At 41.5% G+C, this 22,030-nt stretch overlaps 2 protein-coding genes across 6 annotated transcripts in view; one reads left to right on the plus strand and one right to left on the minus strand.

Annotated features, from left to right (window-relative positions):
* LOC108706216 (three prime repair exonuclease 2) overlaps window positions 1-5,282 on the minus strand; it is a 200,435-nt gene extending 195,153 nt beyond the window's left edge. The window contains exon 1 of the mRNA XM_041573230.1: window positions 4,208-5,282. Within this exon, the coding sequence (XP_041429164.1) occupies window positions 4,208-4,225 (18 nt within the window). The 5' untranslated portion in view covers window positions 4,226-5,282. The remainder of the gene's footprint in view (window positions 1-4,207) is intronic.
* The window catches only part of atp2b3.L (ATPase, Ca++ transporting, plasma membrane 3 L homeolog), a 119,458-nt gene that overhangs the window by 42,027 nt on the left and 55,401 nt on the right, over window positions 1-22,030 (plus strand). For all 5 annotated transcript variants that reach the window (XM_041573168.1, XM_041573166.1, XM_041573164.1 and 2 more), the window contains exons 2-3: window positions 1,361-1,583; window positions 1,684-1,990. In XM_041573168.1, the coding sequence (XP_041429102.1) occupies window positions 1,789-1,990 (202 nt within the window). In that variant the 5' untranslated portion in view covers window positions 1,361-1,583; window positions 1,684-1,788. The remainder of the gene's footprint in view (window positions 1-1,360; window positions 1,584-1,683; window positions 1,991-22,030) is intronic.

The following is a 22,030-nucleotide window of genomic DNA, read 5'->3' on the forward strand; positions in this document are numbered from 1 at the left end:
GTCAGCTGGGTCAACAGAAACCTTGATTAGGCATAAGGAGGCCAATAAATCACGCAGAAAGCTTTCATAAATCTCATCTATTTGTTTAAATATATAAATAGTAAAATAAAAATAAAAAATAAACAAGATGGGTAAATTGGTTCATGAAAGTCGGGAAAATCTGATTCTAAACCAATGTTTTTCCCCATTTACACAGTTGAGATAGTATTTAATGAAGTGTAAGGAGTTTCCTCTTCAATAGACCCCAGTCCAGCAAGTACAAGTGACAGGTTGACTAAAGGCCCCCATACATGGACAGATATAAGTTGCCAACAGATTAAAGGGGAACTATCATGAAAAGAAAAATGTCATATAAGCTTCAGCACACCGAAATATGAAACTTTCTAAATACAATCAATTAAAAATTCTGTACCGTTTCTGAAATAATCAAGTTTATCTTACTTTACTATGGCTCTCTCAGCATCTGTTTCTCCTCATTCTGTCTTCATTCAGCAGTTGGGTGTCAGATGAATGATCCAATATACAGTATCTTATAGGGGGGCTTCTTTTGTCTAGAAGATGTATTAAAGCTCACTCTATTTAAACCACCAGACATCCTGTCTCTCTACGTGCAGAATTTGTGCAAAAATTGTTAGATTTTGTTTGGAATCAGTTATTTGAGTGAGCTCTAATACATCTGCTAGGAAAGGACCCCCCCTTATAATATATATTGGACCATTTATCCGACACCCAACTGCCACATGAAGACAGGATGAAGAGATGCTGAGAGAGGAATAGTGCATATAAACTTGATTATTTCACAAATGATGCTGAATTTTTAATTGATTGTACTTAGAAAGTTGAAGTTACTTCAGTATGAGGAAGCTTATATTAAATTTTCATTTTCGCGATAGTTCCCCTTTAAGTCAGCGGCTTATTATCCAGTGTATGGGGCCCTCAGACGGGCTTCCCCAGTCGATATTTAGCCAAAAGTCAACCAGATGTCGGCTGGGCAGGGTTAAAAATACTGTCGGATGGGTTTGTTGATGCGGTCCTCCATCCAACCGCCATTATGCTCAATGCTGTGATCCAATCGTTGGGCCCTAGGGTCATCCTAATATCGCCCAGCTCAAGGCAAATTTACCAAACAAGTGGATGTCTACATATATGGCCACCTTTAGGATGAAGCCCATAAAAACCAAACTAGAACATGTTATGCATGAAAGTGACATCATTTATCATCAATTATAAACAATGACATCACTAAGCCACTTATTACAAGGATATTCTTTATGGATCATTCTTGTGTTTGTATATACATGTGTGTGCACAATTTCCTTATGAACTTTTTCCATTTGCTTCCTGCCTCTCTGAAAATTAGGTTTTCTCAGTGCAGTGGAGACACAAGGTGTGCTTGCCCCTGACTGGGTCTGACCAACAGGTTGCTGCTGAAATTGATAAAAGAAACCTCGTCCATGGATTGGCCCCCTCGCTCAGCTCGGACCCGCAGTAATACCTGTGACTGTTAAATGTGGCTGCATTCATGAATGAACTCCCCCTGGATAGTTGTGTTATAATGCCGATAACGACAACATCCTAAGCAGGTAGGTCCTTAAGATCTAACGAATGGGAACCAGAGTCCCTATTTACGTCTTGATTTATTGTTCCGTTTTTTGTGAATACGCCTATTTTGTCTTTCCATAGGCCCATCCTCTGTCCGCCACTGATATCAAGCCTCGCTACTGTGGCCGCTAGTTAGTAAAACAAAAATCGCACATACGCCCTTGGCAGCAAATCCAACCAGTCAAGATGGGAGACTTAAACAGTTCAGTGGATTTTTACCCAAAGAACCAGCGGCGGGAGCAGAACCATGCTGGAGGGTTTGGCTGCACTTTGCAGGAGCTGCGCTCTCTCATGGAGCTACGAGGAGCTGAGGCCATTCAAAAAATACAGGATAGTTACGGTGATGTAAATGGCCTGTGTAGGAGACTGAAAACTTCCCCCACTGAAGGTAACTACCTCTTTTTATTGTGTTTAATAACCTTCTACAGCTCGTTACTTCTAAACAAGGTCATGGATAATGAACATTTCTTGAGGATTCCCATACGAAGGCACAAATGTAACTATGGGTTTAGAACAATTTCCGACAAGAGTGTCAGCAACCCTAGGCTTTACCGAATACGCAGGTAGAACATGGGCAGAGTCCCCAGCACTGATTGTGAAAGAGATATGAATGCCAGTCAATAGCAGTCTAAAACCTCTAATATCCCAGAAAGTATTAACAACAAAATAAGAACTTGAAATTGCAAAAAAAAGAGTAAAGAGGCACCGAATCGAATGTGACACCAGAAATAGGGATGTCGGGTAAGTCAGTCCCAAAAGTTTCATTAAAAACGGATGCCCTAAATTGGTGACTTTGTGCCAAGAGCAAGGTTCAAATTTTAGCCGACCTACGTAGACTGTATTGATAATACTGCTGGCACATGAAGTTATATATATATATATATATATATATATATATATATACTAGACATTAAGCCCGTTAAATTAACGGGAGCTAGAACATATGAAAAAATTCGCCAGAGACGGTCCGTGGGGCACATGCGCAGTAGCGCAACCCCACAGACACAGGGACTGGACGCAGAGACACTTCAACTTTATTATATAGGATATAATAATGATAATATATATATATATATATATATATATATATATATATATATATATGCAATGTCTCTCAGCCTCTCTCTGTTACATATCCTCCCCTTCGACCCACAGGGTGGAACATTTTTACTGCATAACAATCCCTTTCCTTTAAAGAGCTCGCTGTGCCTTTTAAAAGCAAAATTTTACTCACTGTGCCTTTAATTAAAGGGCTAGGGACTTGCTTGGCCATTGCACATCCCTTTAAAAGAGATCTTGACCTTTCTTTAGCCTGTGAGAGATTTAACACATACAACTCAATCAGAGGGTACACACACATGCGTTCCTATAAACATTTACCTCTCTCAGGCATCACGTATATATTTTTTTGCACTTTTGCTTTACTTTCCCATGGTAATCATACCTGAATCACGGGAGTCACCTGCACATGTAGTCACACATTCTAACACCATAAATTTAGCAGGGGTAACAGGGGATGGGTAAAAAAAGGGGAGAGAGTCCAGTGTAACCAATAAATGTAGGTAGTAAGGTAGACTTCCAATACCAATCCGAGAAGTGATCTGGTTAACCAATCAAAATGCATGATTAACCAGATCACTTCTCTGATTGGTGTGTTTTCATTTAAATATCACTGGTTGCAAAGAGTATCCTTAGCCTATGACTATGTGATCAAAAGGCACGAAATGCGTTAGGCCTTTTTTTTAAGTTCCTTTTTTGTATAAATAAAACTTTTTTAATTTGCATCTATTTTTGGAGTGAAGTCCAGTTTTTGTGCCAGTCTACCATTGAAATCTACAATTCTAACACCATGTCTCTTCACTATAATGTAGAGAAGGAATACAACCTTTAGAAGAACCCTTTAGCTCACACCACCGGGATCTAACACATTTGTCTCTATGAGACCAGCCATACACTCAGGGTTAACAGTTGACCCATACTTGGCATCATCTGTATCGGGACTTAACCCTCATGCCTCTTTAATAGACTCAGCTTGTGTGGAATCTGTCCGTTTCTCTTCAGTGGAGACAGGCACACACAGCCCATCTTTCTGCTCTCCACTGACATACCACTTTTTAGATACACTTTTGGAATCCCACCACACACCAATTGTTTGGTTCCCGAGTTTCTTCACGACTGCAGCACTTGCACAGCACTTCAGTTTGCAAAATTATCTTCCTTTGAACTAGGGGATTACTGTCACACACACGCCAACACTTCCCCTTTAATCTCAATGCCACATTCAGTAGCTTCTTTGCCAGTAAAACATTCACTCTCTGATTTACAGGCCAGCAGAGCCGGGCCAGACGGGGCAGGAACCGTAGCCAACACCACACCCCACAGTCACACTCTTGCTCATTACACATATATAAATCAGCATGATTAGACTCTACATAAAGTCTTTTCCCAGGCAATTGCCTTCTTAGCTCACCCAGCCAGTGTCTAGGCCATTGCCCAATAGTATCTCTGAATTTAACACAATCCCAGGTTCAAGATCAGTCTTTTTAACTTGAAAATGAAATATTACCACATTTCCCAGCTCCTATTAACCCAGTAAAAGTCTTACCAGACACCGCTGGAACATTCACATACTGCTCTGGGGTACGTTGGTTCTGGGGAAACTCTGCTACATGTTGCAGGGCTGTGCACTCTGTGAATCTGTCATGGCTCCAAAGCCTTCCTCTGCTTGGCCTTCTCACCTCTTGCCGCTTTACCATGGAACAGGTGGGGACACATTCACCATGACTATGGCATCTCTAGCATGGCTCCACCATCTGGCTTTTACCATCCCAATCCATCTGTCAGACTTTACCTGGGTGCACCTTTAAGATCTCCTGTCTGTAAAGTTCTCTCTGTGGCAAACAGAAAAATGGAGTCTCTTTTTGTAAAGACTTTGTCAGAGCCTCCTCTGCTCCTGGCAACTCATCAGACTCAGCAATGGGTTCACTTTACAGTGCACCTTTGCAGCCACTCTCACAGATCCTGCAGCACTCTACTACGCTCTCTTTTCACTGGTGGGGCTCTTACCACTTTTGGCTCACAGACTTTTTCCCAGTCCTTGTGGAACTGCAGCCAAAAGTCATTACATCCCTGCTCCTGTTCCTTTGAAACAGCTCATGCAGGATCCTGCGGAACAGCTGAAGCACAGGGATAGAGTCTCTTAAAGGCAATGTCTCTCAGCCCTTTAAGCATTCTTTGCCTTTTTAAATGTTCCTCTCTGCTCACATCAGAACACCATATGTGACAAGCTGGCTGCGTGTAAATGTAATTTTTGGGGTAAATTAACTATGGTAGGCAGGTAAGTGTATCTTCAGGAGCATAAAGGCAGGGACCAGGGTTGGACTGGTTGGGCAGGACACCAGGGAAAAACCCAGTGGGCCCCTGGCTCTTGTGGGCCCTGCCGGTCCAGATTCGCACCCAGAGGTGCAATTTCCAGGCTTCTTCCTGCCGCAGCCGCCCGGAAAACATAGTGCGCACGTGTGCAGCCGGGTGGGTCCGGAGGGAAGCCCTGGACAGCAGTCCCAGTGGGCCCCAGGCCCCCCAGTCTGACTATGTCAGGAATACAGTGTCTTTGAGCAAAAAACACAGGTTTATTCAGAAAACTCTTCCCAACATAAAGTCATTCCTCTGCCAGGCATTGTGTCTCCCAGCAGCACCCCACTTCCCTCCACTCTAGGAGGTGTCCAGAGAGCTCTAAGGTTTAGGAACACAGCCCTTCTACATTCCCAGGTAGCTCCTCTCTCAGCTGCCACTTGATTACTTGGCCTAGAGGGAATATTAACCCTATCTGAGCTGGGTATCCCACTGCAACACATATCCTGCAGTTTAAATGCACTCTTTTTAATGCACTTTGCTCTTTTTATATATATATAGATAGATAGATAGATAGATAGATAGATAGATAGATAGATAGATAAAGGGTCTTTTAACAAGAGGTGCACACAGAGGTAGCATACAGAGCAAGGAAACATGGGTATGAGTTGGGCACGGGTCCTACAATGGCAACATTGGGCGAATTTCGGTTGATCGCAGGTTAAGGTTTTGCGGATTATTGTCGGGTGCAGGCAGAGCTTTTCCTGACCCACACATCACTACCATGAACCCATCCACCAGACTGCAAAGAAATCCGCAAGGATATTATTGTTTAACTTCAAGTTTTATGAACTTTCATCTCTAACAGGTCTGTCCTGCACCATAGCAATGATCTATTGACATGGTGAAACATTCCGAGCTCTTTGAGGGAAATTTTTGTATATGGTTTGCTCCATCTGTAGCTATAGCCAAGCTAGGAAAGAGATCAAAGTTTGAGTATCAGCTACATTAATGATCGGGAAGTTAAGTAAAAAGATTTATACCTAGGCTAGTGGCTTCTGAGCATCATGTAGCTCTCCAACCCCTTGGATGTTGCTCCCAGTGGCCTCAAAGCAGGTGCTTATTTTTGAATTCCTGGCTTGGAGGCAAGTTTTGGTTGTATAAAATCCAGGTGTATTGCCAAATAGAGTCTCCTGTAGTCTGCCAGTCCATATAGGGGCTACCAAATAGCCAATCACAGCCCTTATTTGGCACACATTATTTTATGCTTGTGTTGCTCCTCAATTCTTTTTATATTTGAATGTGGCTCATAGGTTAAAAACAATTGGGCACCCCGATGTGGTTCATGGGTAAAGAAGGTTGGGACCCCTGACCTAGACAGACAGACAGATGGATAGATAATTAATTAATAAAAAAAGACAGGACAAGACATAACACAGCCTCCTCAAACCACATAACCCCCTTCAAGCATTGCACCTGCACAACCTATCCATATACATATCCATATATATAGAAGCAGGAACAGAGCGTGCTGATCCTGCTTCTACATATATCTAATATATTTGATCGTGAACCTCTGGCTTCATCTAAGTTTGAATGTGGGCACCGTGGGACATTTTATATATATATTATTATAATTGTGTGAAGGACATATCAGCACTCTTAAAAAAATTAAGTTAGTAATGCCTGGGTGCGAGTAACAAATTGGTATACTGAAAAACCTAATATGAAACCACACTTGCAGGACAAAAATATCAAAAATAAATACTATATAAAAAAAAAAAAAAAAAAAATATATATATATATATATATATATATATATATATATATATATATATATATGAAGAAACATAGCAAGACTGATGATATAATTGACTGAATGTATTCCCTTTTCCTTGACAGTTTTCTGCTACCAGCTAAGCAGAAGACACTCTGTATTTTGAAGATCATTAACAAAGAGAATACTGTTTTGCCTCAGGGATGTACAGGAAAAAAAATGGTTTCTGTTCTAGGTAGTGCTACTTTATTTGCTTTGATTTCAGGGAGTTTAGTAAGTCCATGTGAAGAAAGCACTGTCAATTATAATAACAAGTGTTTGAGAAAAACAAGGGCCTGTTACTGACAATGAGAAGGAGACGAGAAGCCGCTAGATGCTGTCATATTGTGCTTCTCTCCAGCAAAGCCTTATACTGTACTGGCCTTGTGTTCTAAAGGCTAGAGGGTGGTCTGGGATTGTTGACAGTCTCTTGTTGCGGAATGCAGGGAAATCTATGCAAGCACCCCAGGGTAGCTGACATTTTTAATATTTAACAACATCACAAATGAAGAAGAACAGCCAGGAAACCACAGAACCATGATTACATGTTTATTTGTAGAATTTAATCAACTTCTGTACACAAAAAATGACGCGCGAGGACAACCGCACATTCATGAGCGTTAAATATTTATGTGCAACCTTGTCTAGAGCATAGGACTTTTTATTTCTATCACTGTGTAGTAACAAGGATAAAGACAATCTTGTAATGAGAAGCATACAGTGCAATCCTAGTTGAGGCCTACCTTCGTTAATGTAGAGTACGCTGGTCAGTTATAGTCTACAACGGCCATGCATGTTAATATCTGCTTTGGCTACCAATGAGGTGGATCAAATAATAATTGATTCAATAATTTGTCCCACCATGTCAAAGATCCCATTGTATAGGGTCTGTACAGACCTGTCACTCAGAGCAAGACCACATTCACAGCTGGTGAGGATTTTGCAACCATTCCTACTGATATCTGATAGCTGAACCCCAGTTACATCTCATTCAGGAGCTTCAATTCTTTTTGCCTCACACATGGGAAAATAAGATTCCTGATTGGTAAGGAGAGACATAGGGGTAGATTCATAAATGAGCGAATTTTCGCCAGCGACAGCTTCGCACAGCTTGCACCAGTTCGCCAGGCGCAAATGCGCTACGACTACGCCGATTCACTAATATGCAGAGTTTCGCAGACAGGGCGCCGAATGCTGGCGAATTTTCATAGTAACATAGTAAGTAAGGTTGAAAAAAGACACACATCCATCAAGTTCAACCTTTTGGGTTTTTTTGTTTTTTTTTTAATCTGCCGGCTAGTTGATCCAGAGGAAGGCAAATAAAAACCATCTGAAGCCTCTCCAATTTGCCTCAGAGGGGGAAAAAAAATCCTTACTGACTCCAAGATGCAATGGGACCAGTCCCTGGATCAACTTGTACTATGAGCTATCTCCCATAACCCTGTATTCCCTCACTTGCTAAACACCATCCAACCCCTTCTTAAAGCTATCTAATGTATCAGCCTGTACCACTGATTCAGGGAGACAATTCCACATCTTCACAGCTCTCACTGTAAAAAACCCCCCAATATTTAGGTGGAACCTCTTTTCTTCTAATCGAAATGGGTGACCTTGTGTCAGCTGGAAAGAACTACTGGTAAATAAATCATTAGAGAGATTATTATATACTCCCCTTATATATTTATACATAATTACCATATCACCCTTAAACGCTTCTTCTCCAGCGTGAACATCCCCAACTTGCCAGTCTTTCCTCATAGCTAAGATTTCCCATACCTTTCACCAGCTTAGTTGCCCTTCTCTGTATCCTCTCTAATACAATAATGTCCTGTTTGAGTGATGGAGACCAAAACTGTACGGCATATTCTAGATGGGGCCTAACCAGTGCTCTATACAGTGGAAGAATGACCCCCTCCTCCCGTGACTCTATGCCCCTTTTAATACAGCTCAAGACCTTATTTGCCCTTGATGCTGCTGACTGACTTGCTTGCTACAGCCAAGTTTATCATCTACAAGGATTGATACAACATTGAATCTTATTTGCCACTTAGCTGCCCAGATTGCCAGTTTGTCAAGATCCTGTTGCAAGTGCCACATTCTGGATTAATTGGGCTGGATAGTTTTGTATCATCTGCAAACACTGATACATCACTTATAATATCCTCCCCTAAGTCATTAATGAACAAGTTAAATAAAAGTGGACCCAATGCCGAGCCCTGAGGGACCCCACTAGGAACCTTACTCCAAGTAGAGAATGTCCCATTAACAACCACCCTCTGTACCCGATCCTGTAGCCAGTTTCCTATCCATGTGCAAACGACTTCATTAAGCCCAACAGACCTTAGTTTAGAAAGCAGTCGTTTGTGAGGCACAGTATCAAACGCTTTGGCAAAATCCAAATAGATCACATCTTCTGCCCCCCCCCACTGTCCAGCATCTTAATTACCTTATCATAAAAAGCAATCAAATTCGTCTGACATGACCTATCCTTCATAAAGCCATGCTGATTACTGCTCATAATGCCATTCACTAGGACAAAATTTTGAATGTGATCCCTTAACAACCCTTCAAATAATTTGCCCACCATAAATGTCAAATTTACTGGCCTATAATTGCCAGGCTGAGATTGTAATCCCTTTTTAAATATTGGAATAACATCAGCTTTTCTCCAATCCATAGGCACCATACCAGCGTTACTTCGGGAGTGCGAGCATTTCTTAGCAAAGATGCGCTGGCATTTCTTTGTGCCTAACGAAAATTTGCTAGTGATCTTCCTTAATTTAAAGTTGTATGGACGTCTTTATTATAAACGTTGCTGCAAACGCTTGAAGTTACCACTTTTTATTACAAATGTCAAGGGATTAATAAAGACAAGAGAGTTAATATAATGTAGAAGATAAATAAAACATAGAGTAGGAAGGGTGAGGGAGAACCAGAGAAGAAAAGCCAAGGAGAGGGGTGAAGAAAAGGGGCTATGAGGGGGAGCGAAAGCTAAGGCTAAGAAACAAGACCTTAGGGCATGGTGACGTAAATTAAATGTTTGGGGTCGAAGATGGTGACGATGGAAGGGATAGAGGTTGGGTGGAGGAAATGAAATATTAAGTATTTAGTGGTCAACTTCCATTGATAGGGGGAGTGGAGAACGTTAAGAGGCGCTAGAGCACCCCCTTAGTGCTAATTCATCAAGCACTTCTTCCCCTGGTCTGGCTGTGGCCTTCACCTTAAAAAATCTTCTGCAAAGTGCAGACAACAGTGTCAGGGGGCAATAACCAGCCCTGTCCATAACACCTGCCATAAGGACAGAGTCCAGTTGCGGCCTGAGGGCTCTGGCGCTCTCTCACGTGTGTGTCTAAATGACGCCAGAATTTGGAGGTTGTTAGGGGTCCTCTCGTGAATACAGCACTGATGGACGCTGTCTAAAACAGAGCATTGTGCCTGTTTATTGCCCTTTGAACACTTCCAGGGAGGTCATAAAATGACTACTTTTGTCTGTGACATAGGGACTCACAAAAATTCTTTAAAATGGAATGATAATGGTTTCTTCTGATTGTTTGGTAAGAATTACAGTGATGTGACAGGCTCTGCCGATGAGCTTGATAAAAAAAAAAAACACAGGATTCGGTCAGATCTGAATTTACTGTATATTAAATAGTATCTTGTTTTAATCCATGCATTTTGGTCCTGCGTTTGGTTGACTGACCAGCTTTGTGAATAAACTGAAGAGAAGAACATGTCTGTAGTTGAGAATGAATCATGCATAAAGCTTGCAAGCTTGTTCCATATGAAAAGATGCAGGAAACATGAAGTGGAATGCTTAAGAGGCTCGGCGGCTTCACTGTGGGTATATATCTTTATTTCCAAGTTAGCTGCAATCTCTGTGGACTCGAATCTGTTCTGCGCTAGAAAAATGCAGAGCGGCTGTGTGCACCCTAGAGAAATGAAGAGGGATGCACTACAAACAAATACTTGTGCATAAAAATGATGAAATGTTGTATTTCATCCATCAAAACATAACTGCCCATATATGTAAGCCCCTGTGTCTTTTATCTTCTTCTCCAGGGCATTTTTTAAGTTTGTTTGTAAAGAGATATATGTATATATAATGCTAAGAGACAGACAGACAGACAGAAATATAGAGAGATACCGTAGATAGAATTCTAAGTATGTGCTCTCAGTAGTACAGGTATGGGATTCGTTATCCGGAAACCCTTTATCCAGAAAGCTCCAAATTATGCAAAAGTCGTCACCCATAGACTCCACTTTATCCAAATAATCCAATTTTTTTAAAAATGATTTCCTTTTTCTCTGTAATAATAAAACAGTAGCTTGTACTTGAACCAAACTAAAATGTAATTAATCCTTATTGGAAGCAAAACCAGCCTATTGGGTTTATTTAATGTTTACATGATTTTCTAGTAGACTTAAGGTATAAAGATCCAAATTACGGAAAGATCCATTATCCGGAAAACCCCAGGTCCTGATCATTCTGGATAACAGGTCCCATACCTGTACTCCCTATATGGAAATAATAGGCAATCATAGATGTTTGGGGCATATTTATGGAGGGGTGCAAACACAGCTTACCTCCAATGTATAAGAAACCAATATTTTTTTTTTGTTCTAGCTCTCCTTTGAGGTCCAGAATATTATCAGGGTCCTTTATACAGATAACAAGGTTACAGTTTTGTTGTATCATTTAGTCAGCAAATCTAAGAATATGTAAGAATATGAATAATCTATGTAGGACAGCAAGTAAAGGTTTGTACCAAATCTCAATAGAAGCTGATCCAGCACTCTGTTCCTCAGGCTTCTGATGAAGGGTGGCTTCTCGCCTCAAGCATTGAACATTTTGGTTAACTGATTAATGATTGGATGGTTGTGGGCAATTGCTGCGGTTGGCCCTTTGCAGTGGCATAACTATAGAGAAAGCAGTCCTCGCAGTCGCACGGGAGCCTGGGGACCATGGTGGTCTGACTTCGGGGTCTGTTTCCTCCATAGCTAATTAAAAAAAAACCTAATTCCCAGCCACTCTCTCTCTCTCTCTCTCTCTCTCTCTCTCTCTCATCCGCGAAAGGGAGATGCAAGTCGGGTGGGAGTGGGCGGAGTTGGGGCTGGGCGTGGGTGGGTGTGAAGGCAGGCATTGACGGGGCAGAGGTGGGATGGGAAGTGGGCGAGAGGATGAGAATCGGAGTGCGCCAAGCCCCTCTGAAGATTTTTTTGCAGGGGCGCCAGGCGCACTTTAGTTACGCCACTGGCCATTTGGTCTCCAGTTTGCCTCATTCTTTTACGATCTTTTACCCCAAATATCCCAAATGAGCCCCTGGAGTATCTAGAAGGGCAAACAATCATTCTCCCCAAATCTCATCTTAACTTCAGTCTGAGCCCCCCAGCCATCTCTTTTGTCCCCCTATGTGTGCCAACCCTCAGCTCTACCCTATCCAAGCTCTTGCCTGGGATTTAAAGCGCTAGGTTGAATCCCTAATTGCATTTTGAAATGGAAGGTCACTCAACACAATGGGACAAATTTATCAAAATGTGTGATTAGAGCTTTTCGGTGGTAGACTCTAATCACACAATCTGTGTCTATTTAAATGATTTATCCCTTGATACTCACATGGCAGCATTGATTCCTACTCGGTTCAGCTAAATACTAACAACGGGGCCAAACTGCAACCTTGTAAAAAGCACAGAGATTCTGAATCCAAAAAAAATGAAGCACAGAATAGGCACATCCTAAAATATACTGTAAAAAATGTTCAGGCAATATTTTATAATTTAGTCTAAATCCTTTTATGTGCAGTACAGTTAGTACCCAATGTTCATACGCACAATGACTGCACAAAATAACTACTTAGAAAATGTCATTGGAAATCATTAGCATTAAAAGGTCTGTCTTGCAGCATTTCATCCTGCCCACTGATAGAAATAAATGGAAAATAAATATGGGTAAATAAGACAGCGGTTACATGTTGATACTTGTACGCTCAGAGCCCACTAGCCAGAACTACCAGCCTGTTGCTTTCCACGAATGGAGCCAGATGAAAGGGCGACAAATGGAACAAAGCAAGTGGGTGCTGGACGCTAAAGAACACTTAGCCGTGTGTGTGATTGGAAACTAGATCAGAGATTATTTCCGATCACTGCCGGTGAGTTCAGAATATAAGTCTTGATTCTGTGGCTATAAAATATTGGGGCATTATCACGGTATACTATAGGGAACATTTTTCAGAGACCAAATTCACTAAAGGTGGCGAATTTTCACTTGCCAAGGCTTCGCCATCTGCTCCACTTTGACAGGTGCAAATTCGCTACAACTATGCAAATTCGCTAAAATGAGAAGTTGTGTCTCAGCAGATGAACGCTGGCGGAGTTTCGCTACTGTTAATTAATCAGTGCGCGCATTTCATAGTGGACTTTCTCTAACGTTCGTTTCTGCCTAGCGAAACTTTGCTTAGGGCATTTGCTTGAATAGGGCGGGTACATATAGGTCTTATATATATGTCTTTATTAGAGATGGTGCAAATGCTTGAAGTGGCCACTTATTATTACACATGTCCAAGGAAGCAATATAAAGACAAAAGAGATCCTCTAATGTCCTAGACATGAGCCCACGCTACAACAAATGTGACAGATGGTTAAAAAAATGGTAATAACAAAAAATTTTAATAGTTACAACTTTTAAAGACAATTCCGCTTTAAAGTATGAAAAAAGCCAGCGTTTTTTAAAATTGTTATGACTTTCCGGCATACCGGATATGATGACACTGACATAAGATGGAAGAGGCTCAGGGGCGTAACTATAGAGGAAGCAGACCCTGCGGCTGCTGGGGGGCCAATTTCAATAAATGTTGGTAAAATATGTCAATCTCTAGACATTTTGGGGGCCTGAAAAATTATTTGCTGTTGGGCCCAGTAACATCTAGTTACACCACTGAAGAGGCTGTTGCTTCATCTTATCAGTTCGCCAGGTCTAAGGTGGCGAAAGGAAACTCTGGCGAAAGAGGTAAATTCGCACATTGCGGAGTAACAATTATTTGCCTAAGCGAAAATTCGCCTGGGGAGACGGTGCAAAAATTTGTTAGCGATGTACTCTTTCGCTAGTGAATTGTCCTCTACGCCTGTTAGTAAATTGGCGATCTCCCTGCGGATTGAATTTCTGGCTAGCGAGGGCCACTTCACCCTTTAGTAAATCTGTCCCAATGTTGGTAACTTAGACCAGCCTGTGTATGGGAAAGGAGAACTATGGCTAAAAATGCTGTGTTTTATACATTGAACATACTGTACCAGCCCAAAGGTTCATCAGCCTTATAACAGTTATTATTAAAATTGTCCTGATTTTGGATCTTATTAGACCATTTTTTGAGTGTCAGCGGCACCGCACATGCTCAGTATGCCCTGGGCAGCTGTTGAGAAGATAAGCTTAGGGGTTGTCAGAAATCATCGAGCAAAAAGTTCTTCTGCTTTAGAAGCTTATGCTACAGGGCTGCTCTGCAATGTGAATCTGAATTGCTAATTAGCCACGTATCATGACTTTTATCATACAAGTATAGGATCCTTTATCTGGAAAACCATTATCCAGAAAGCTCTAAATTACGGGACAGCCATCTCCCATGGACTCCATTTTTATCAAATAATTCACATTTTTTTAAAAACAGTACCCAAACAGTAAGAAATAATTAATCCAAAAATAATTCTTTTGGGTTTGATTCATGTTTAAATTATTTTTTAATATACTATTGAATTCTTTTTTAATACAGGTATGGGACCTGTTATCCAGAATTCTTGGGACATGTGGCTTTCCGGCTAACGGATCTTTCATTAATTTGGAACTCCATACCTTAAGTCTACTAGAAAATCATGTAAACATTAAGGGGCAGATTTATCAAGGGTCAAATTTCAAAGTAAAAAATACTTCGAAATTCAACCATCGAATTTAAATACTTCGAATTGGAATATCGAATTTGAAGTTTTTTAGCAAATTTGACCATTTTGCGGTCGAAGTAAAATCGTTCGATCGAACGAGTACATCGTTAGAATCGAATGTTTCGAACGATTTCAGCGATCGATCAAACGATTTTACTGTGACTACAAAAAACTTAGAAAAATGCATTAGAAGGTCCCCATAGGCTAACATAGCACTTCGGCAGGTTTATTTTTAAAGAGACAGTACTTCGATTATCGAATATTCGAACTATTTTACTTTGAATCGAATTCGAAGTAAATTCGAAGTCGTAGTATCCTATTCAATGGTCGAAGTATCCAAAAAATTACTTCGAAATCCGAATTTTTTTACTTCGAAAATTCCCTCGAATTCACTTCGACCTTTGATAAATCTGCCCCTAAATAAACCCAATAGCTTGGTTTTGCCTCAAATAAAGATTAATTATATCTTAGTTTGGATCAAGTACAAGGTAGTGTTTTATTATTACAGAGAAAAAGGAAATCAATTTTAAAAAATTTGGATTATTAGGATTAAAATGGAGTATGTGGGAGATGGCCTTTCCGTAATTCGTAATACCATAACTGTATAAGTTATTATGTAAAGACTCCTTATTCTGAAAACCCCAGATCTTGAGTATTCCGAATAACAGGTTCCATAACTGTATTTACATTATATTGAGAGTGGGTCTCTAAGCTTGAGTAAGTGACAGCAGCCCAGAGCAAGTGCTGGGAATGAGCAATAAAAAGAGATGGGGAGCTACTAGGGCATCTCCAGAAACAACCCAAAACACACACATGTGGCATTTCTAGCCTACTTTTCGTTAAGCCAGAACAGCATCAACTGACGTATTATAATAGAATATGAATCTCTAATATGGACGGAGCAATAACTAATAGAAAGTGCCCGCATCTTTCCCGAGAACATCTTCACAGACAGAGCTCTATTCACAGTAAGTCTCCAGAGGTGTGAAGGAGAAAAAAGATAAGCCGAACACAAGTGCAAATTAAAAGTGTGCTTGTACGTGTTTTCTTTTTTTAGTACTGATTTTCACAGATTTTCTGAGCCTCCGCGTCCTCCTTGGCATCTCCGAATAAGTGCTAAACAAACTGAACGACAAAGATCCTGCTGAATGTAGCCGTCTTACAACAGCTCTGTATGGTTTACCTCTATCGTCACTCTGTGTGAAGAGGTAAAAGAGAAAACAATGGATTTCATAACAGAGAAAGATTTGGTTATTTTGCACCCTGCAGGCTCCATTAGGTGGAAAGCTGGCTGAGGTGGCACTCTATTTTTCCTTATATTGACAACTGCACCCAAAGAAGGCCACAACTAGGGGTAGGTAGGCCCTTTGGGATATGAATACATAAAGTGCCAAGGTGCTTCTTAACAGACAGGATTTCAAACCTGCCAATTTTCAGCCATATATCTGTCAGTGAGGCTGCCCGGAAGGGCCCATACGCAGTCAGAGAATATGCAGAATCGCCCTAGCTGGCAGTTTCAATCTGTGCAAGCATGGGTAGCTTTAAGTAGGCAATGGTATGGTTAGATATTGGGGGCGTGCAAATTGCTACACTTTGCTTAAGTGCTTAAGTGCTTAAGATGCCAAAGTTCCTTGGCTTGGGTCTAGTAGCCGACTTACATAACATGGGAATGGATTGAAAGGAGAAAGAAAGGCTATATTTACTTGAGGGTGGCAAAAGTTAGGCACCCCAAGTGGTTGTATTTACTTACCTGAAACCCCGAGCCGGTGCTCCTATCAGCAGAAAACTACAGCAATCCAGGGGTTCTTCCAGCGAGCACCACAGAGCTATTGGCTTCCTTCTTCGAATATCCCGTGACAGACGCATGCGCAGTAGAACCAAAATAGCCTACTTCTTCGTTAAAGTTCAGCTTTTGTCAATACTGTGCATGCGAACCCACGCGAAGAGAGACTAAGACGATCGCTTCATGGTGCTCGCTGGAAAAACCCCCGGACCGGTGCATTTTTCTCCTGTAAAGTATTTATAATCAATAATAGGCCTTTCCGGAAAATTCGCCCTCCCGAAAAAAAAGGGTGTGTAAAAAGCTGTGTAAAATAAATGGCGAATTTATCAACTTGTGTTATATTTTATTCTGTGCGAACGTGAAATTTACTTTATTTTGCACACACCTTAGAGGGAACATTGCCCCCTCCTCTGCCATTGACAAAGTGATGCAATGATTGCACATATAACATCACTTCCGCACATCAGCATTACGTCACTTTAGTAGTGCGCAATCGCCGATAGGGCTCGCTGAGGTCTGGTACTCAGAGTGGCACCGAACTTAAGTACAGCCCAGGTATTAATGCCAGTAACTTGCTTCCAAACACGATCCTTGCACTTTATATACATATTTTTGCCATTGCATCCATCCTGCCTCTTCTACGGAGCTGCGCGCCTATTAATGCTGGGGAACACTGGAGCTACTGCCACCCTGAATGTGATGGTAATGCCACCAGCAGGTTCCTTCAATTGGTGCAGCATACTTGCTTCAAAAGAATCACATGCTAATGTTGTTTTAATACAGTGTGATGCGCAGAACCAATTTTTGAAACCCGACCCAGACGCGCAATTTGCAACCCGCATTTTTTACCTGCTTGGACCCGCTACCCAACCTGAACCCCAAGTGCCTTATCCGCGACCCAATCCACGACCTGCTGACCATCAAGAAACAGGAAGTTCTGTTGTTGTATTTCGGAAGTGACATCATTAGATGTAGTCAGTAAAAAAAATTAAAAAACATATGTAAAGGAGTAAAACTCGCTATTGATAAGACCAGAAAACAGCGCTAGATTTGCTAGGCCGAGAGGTCCCCGTGGTCCTATCGCCCGCCCACACTACCTCACGCAGGCGCAAGAGCGCTGGCGTGCAAGCGCTGGAGCACTGGGGAACATCGCGTCCCCAGTGCTCCCCATAGAGCGGCTGGGTGGCATGCCCACCCCGAAAAATGTGCCGCCCTAGGCCCGGGCCTATGTGGCCTCGTCTCAAATCCGGGCCTGCCCGCAAACCCTCAGAACCACCAACCCACGTTTATACCCGCACCCAAAAGTTCTACCTGCAACCCGCAGGTCACCTGGGGGTAGGGTTGCCACCTGGCCGGTTTTTTACCGGCTTGCCCGGTAAAAATTATGGTTGATCACAATGTTATTAATAGGGACAAAACACAAATATATAGGAAGGCCGGTATTTTTTTCCAGAAAAGGTGGCAAGCCTACCTGGGGGGTAATCCGCAGGAACACGCGGGTACCCGTCCCGTTGCAGGACTCTAACGCAATCGGGGTCAGACTGGGCTGGCCCAGACCTGCTCCCCCGCCTGCCCCAATAAACACATGCTCTTGTGCTGCATCAGTGATCGTGCATTAGCACTCTTAGGCTTTCACATGTTTGTGCATGTGTGCACCAGGGCTAGACTTTGGAGGTCAGGAGGGCCCTTCTTTTTGCAGCCCCGGTGGGCCCCCAAGGCTCCAGTCCGACCCTGAACGCAATCCACTTTCTGAAACTGTTGGCCACAACCTACACCCAATTTGCAAGCATGCTAATAGCAATTACACACCACAAGAAATTGCGGCAGCTGCAAATCCTGGCGCAGCTGCATTGACTTCTGGGGGAAAATGCAGCATTGTTGGTAAATACCATGGTGGTTGGTACTTTGCACACCACACTACGTTTGAAAAATAACACTGTGTAAGTGTATAGTAGATCCAAACACCCATTTTGTACTGGACTCGGGTCCAGCTCCATTTTTGATAGTCTGCGCACAACATTAGAGTGCCATCTAGTGGGTCCAGGTGGCAAAAATATTTTTTAGCACCATAAACACGAAATCATTTTTTTTATTTATTTCTTTTCGGGACACACCAGATCCAGGTTTTTGTTCCGGTTCAGTGAAATCCTAAAGCCTAATAGAATGAAATCCAAACCTTTAATGTGAAGTGACTTTGCAGCACTGAAATACTGAAGGGGACAAGTGTTTTTTTGGGCTATACAAATTTAGCTTTTTGATACAGATTTATGACATCCAGCTATGTGTGCACAAATCAGAAGACAGGGAACATAAGGGAACACGAAGGACAATTGCAATCTGTTGTAAAATATTCAAGAACAGTTGGGTAAGGAAAATCCCCGGGGAGAGGAACATTGGTACCTACTCCTCTTTATAACAGCAGCTTTGGCACATAGATAAATATGGTAGCTGGTCTGTTTTTGGGAAGGCTCAGCATCACAGCTTTCATTCTATCTTTTAGATTGTAAGCTCTTATGAGCAGGGTCCTCCTGAATGTTTGATGTATATTCCCATCTATTTTACAGCACTGTGGACTTGCATACAATGCTTTGCCAACGTCTCTGATTAACAAACCTGATAAAATTGTGCAAGGAACTGTGGCCAACGGAGAGTGGAAGACTTCAACATTGTTTCATTTGCACATGTAGTCAGGATCAGCAGTGCAGTGAAGAGCAAAGCACAGATAGACACTGCTTTTAATAGAAATGACAAATAGCTTTTAAAGTCTGTGTAATTAATGGCGCTTGGAAAGTTGCATAGAATTATATTTGCTTTATTTACCCCTCCTTTGGATTATTTTGCCTACAGGCACATTGTTCATAAGAAACAACCACCTGCCATCAGCATTATGCAAGTGCCCAAACTGACTGCATCTGAGAATCCATACATTGCTCTCGTCACGTCTTAAAGGAGCAATTGAAAGGATGGAATAATTGTACTCTTTCTAATTAAATCTGCTGGCACCCCCTCCTTTCAGCCCCCTCCCAGCAGTACCACCAGCAGTGGTAACAATACAATCTGGGAGCTGCGAACGGTTGGTAATTAGAGATGTGCGAGTGACAAATTATTCTATTGCAGTAACCTTTCAGGGAAAACACCAGTTTATACCAGCGGCATTAATGCATATTCAGTGTTGTTTACATCTCCATTGTCACTCCAAAGGGGCATTAATAACTTGTTTATTAGTAAACAACAGAGAGGATTTTACAAGTGCTTGTTAAATCCTATATATATAATATAGGGGCCCCTATTAACTATATATATCATTAGCAGCAGTAACCTAGGAGTTCCATTACTATGTATAGGCATGAACCCATGGTGCTTTTGCACAGTATAATATCCTCATATTTTACCCTATTGGTACATGTTTTATAATATATGTTTCAATGAGTCATGCAACAAAAGTGACATCACTATGCATCAATGTTAACTGATGACATCACTAAGCACCCTTTATATATATAGTGAATAAAGTAACCCCTCTTGTAAAATATAAGCAGGGATGCACCGAATCCTTGTGTCTGGCCTGAAACAAATCCAAATCCTAATCTGCATATGTAAATTAGGGGCGGGGCGGGAAATCATGTGACTTGTCATCACAAAACAAGGAAGTGAAAAAGAAGTGAAAAAAAATGTTGACACTTTTTCCTTTCCCGCACCGTATTTGCATATGCAAATTAGGATTCGGATTTGTTTCGGCCGCATCCCCAAATCCTTTGTGAAAGATTCGGCCAAATCCCAAATAGTGGATCCGGTGCATCCATAAATATAAGTTACCCAGGAGTTCCATGACCATATAAAAATATGAGGCAGAGTGTTTTTATACAGGTCATGGAACTCCAAGGTGACTTCTAATATCCTCATATTCTGCAACAGAGGGTACTTTATTTATTATAATAGTCAGTGAGTCATGTGACAGAAATGACATCACTAAGCTCCAATTATAACCGATGACATCACTAAGCACCGGTTATAAGTTTATAATTTACAGTATATTCATGGCCCTTGTGTATTATAAGGATATAATGCACAAAAGCTATCAATATCTTGTAAATGATATCCTTATAAACGGTGAGTTCTGATGTCATCGGTTATAAACAGTGAGTTCTGATGTCATTTCTGTCACATGACTCACTGAAACGTGTGTTTTATAATAAATAAAGTACCCCTTTGCAATCGGTTTTCATTTTTTATTTGCGGTTTTTGAGTTATTTAGCTTTTTAATCAGAAGCTCTCCAGTTTGCAATTTCAGCAATCTGGTTACTAGGCTCCAAATTATCCTAGCAACCATGCATTGCCTCCCTGCTCGGAGTTAGTCGGGAGGAAAGGTGGATACCTTATTAGATACTGTTATGGCTACCTCCAGGCCAAAGTAATTGTTCTTTTCGCAAAATATATGTGCAAAGTTTCCTGATGTTACTGCAGCCGGTAACATAACCAGGGATGCACCGAATCCAGGATTCGGTTCGGGATTCGGCCAGGATTCCGCCTTTTTCAGCAGGATTTGTATCCGGCCGAATCCTTCTGCCCGGCCGAACCGAATCCTTCTGGCCGGCCGAACCGAATCCTAATTTGCATATGTAAATTAGGGGCGGGGAGGGAAATCGTGTGACTTTTTGTCACAAAACAAGACAAAAAAAATGTTTTCACCTCCCCATCCCTAATTTACATATGCAAATTAGGATTCGGATTCGGTTCGGCCAGGCACAAGGATTCGGTCGAATCCGAATCCTGCTGAAAAAGACTGAATCCCAAACCGAATCCTGGATTCGGTGCATCCCTAGTATCCAAGGACTGATTTGTAATGAGGGTGTAGTGTTTCACATTCAGTTCTGTTTCAAAGGAGAAAATTAAATTGACTTGACATATATGAGAACTCTTTCTGTCTGTCTGTCTTTCTGGAAGTCCGTGTTGTACAGGTATGGAATCCGGAAACCCATTATCCAGAAAGCTCGGAATTATGGAAAGGTTGTCTTCCATAGACTCCATTATAATCAAATAATCCAAATTCTTTTTCTCTTTAATAATAAAACAGTACCATGTACTTGATCCCAACTAAGATATAATTAATCCTTATTGGAAGCAAAATCAGCCTATTGGGTTTATTTAATGTTTACATGATTTTCTAGTAGACTTGAGGTGTGAAGATCCAAATTAGGGAAAGATCTGTTATCCAGAAAACCCCAGCATGTTGGATAACAGGTCCGATACCTGTATAGGGGTTGATGCAAGTTTAACTCTTCCAGTCCCTGTCCAGTATATTGGCTGCTGTGCTGAAAGAGTTACAGAGCTTACATTGGAGCAGTGGCCATAATGTTTAACCCAACCAAGAATATCTGCTAGAGGCCAAGGGTCTCGGCGGCACAAAAAAAAAAGCATTTTGCCTGCAACAACATTATAGAGAGAGCCTTTCTCAAAGCTGTTTTCTGCAGAGTTCAATCAGAATGAGAAATGAACAACATGCAGAGAGGGGTATGTGTTCCATTGTACTCTCTCTTTTTTTTTTTAGCTGTAAG

This window comes from Xenopus laevis, chromosome 8L, assembly GCF_017654675.1.
Source record: "Xenopus laevis strain J_2021 chromosome 8L, Xenopus_laevis_v10.1, whole genome shotgun sequence".
Classification (NCBI taxonomy): Eukaryota; Metazoa; Chordata; class Amphibia; order Anura; family Pipidae; genus Xenopus; species Xenopus laevis.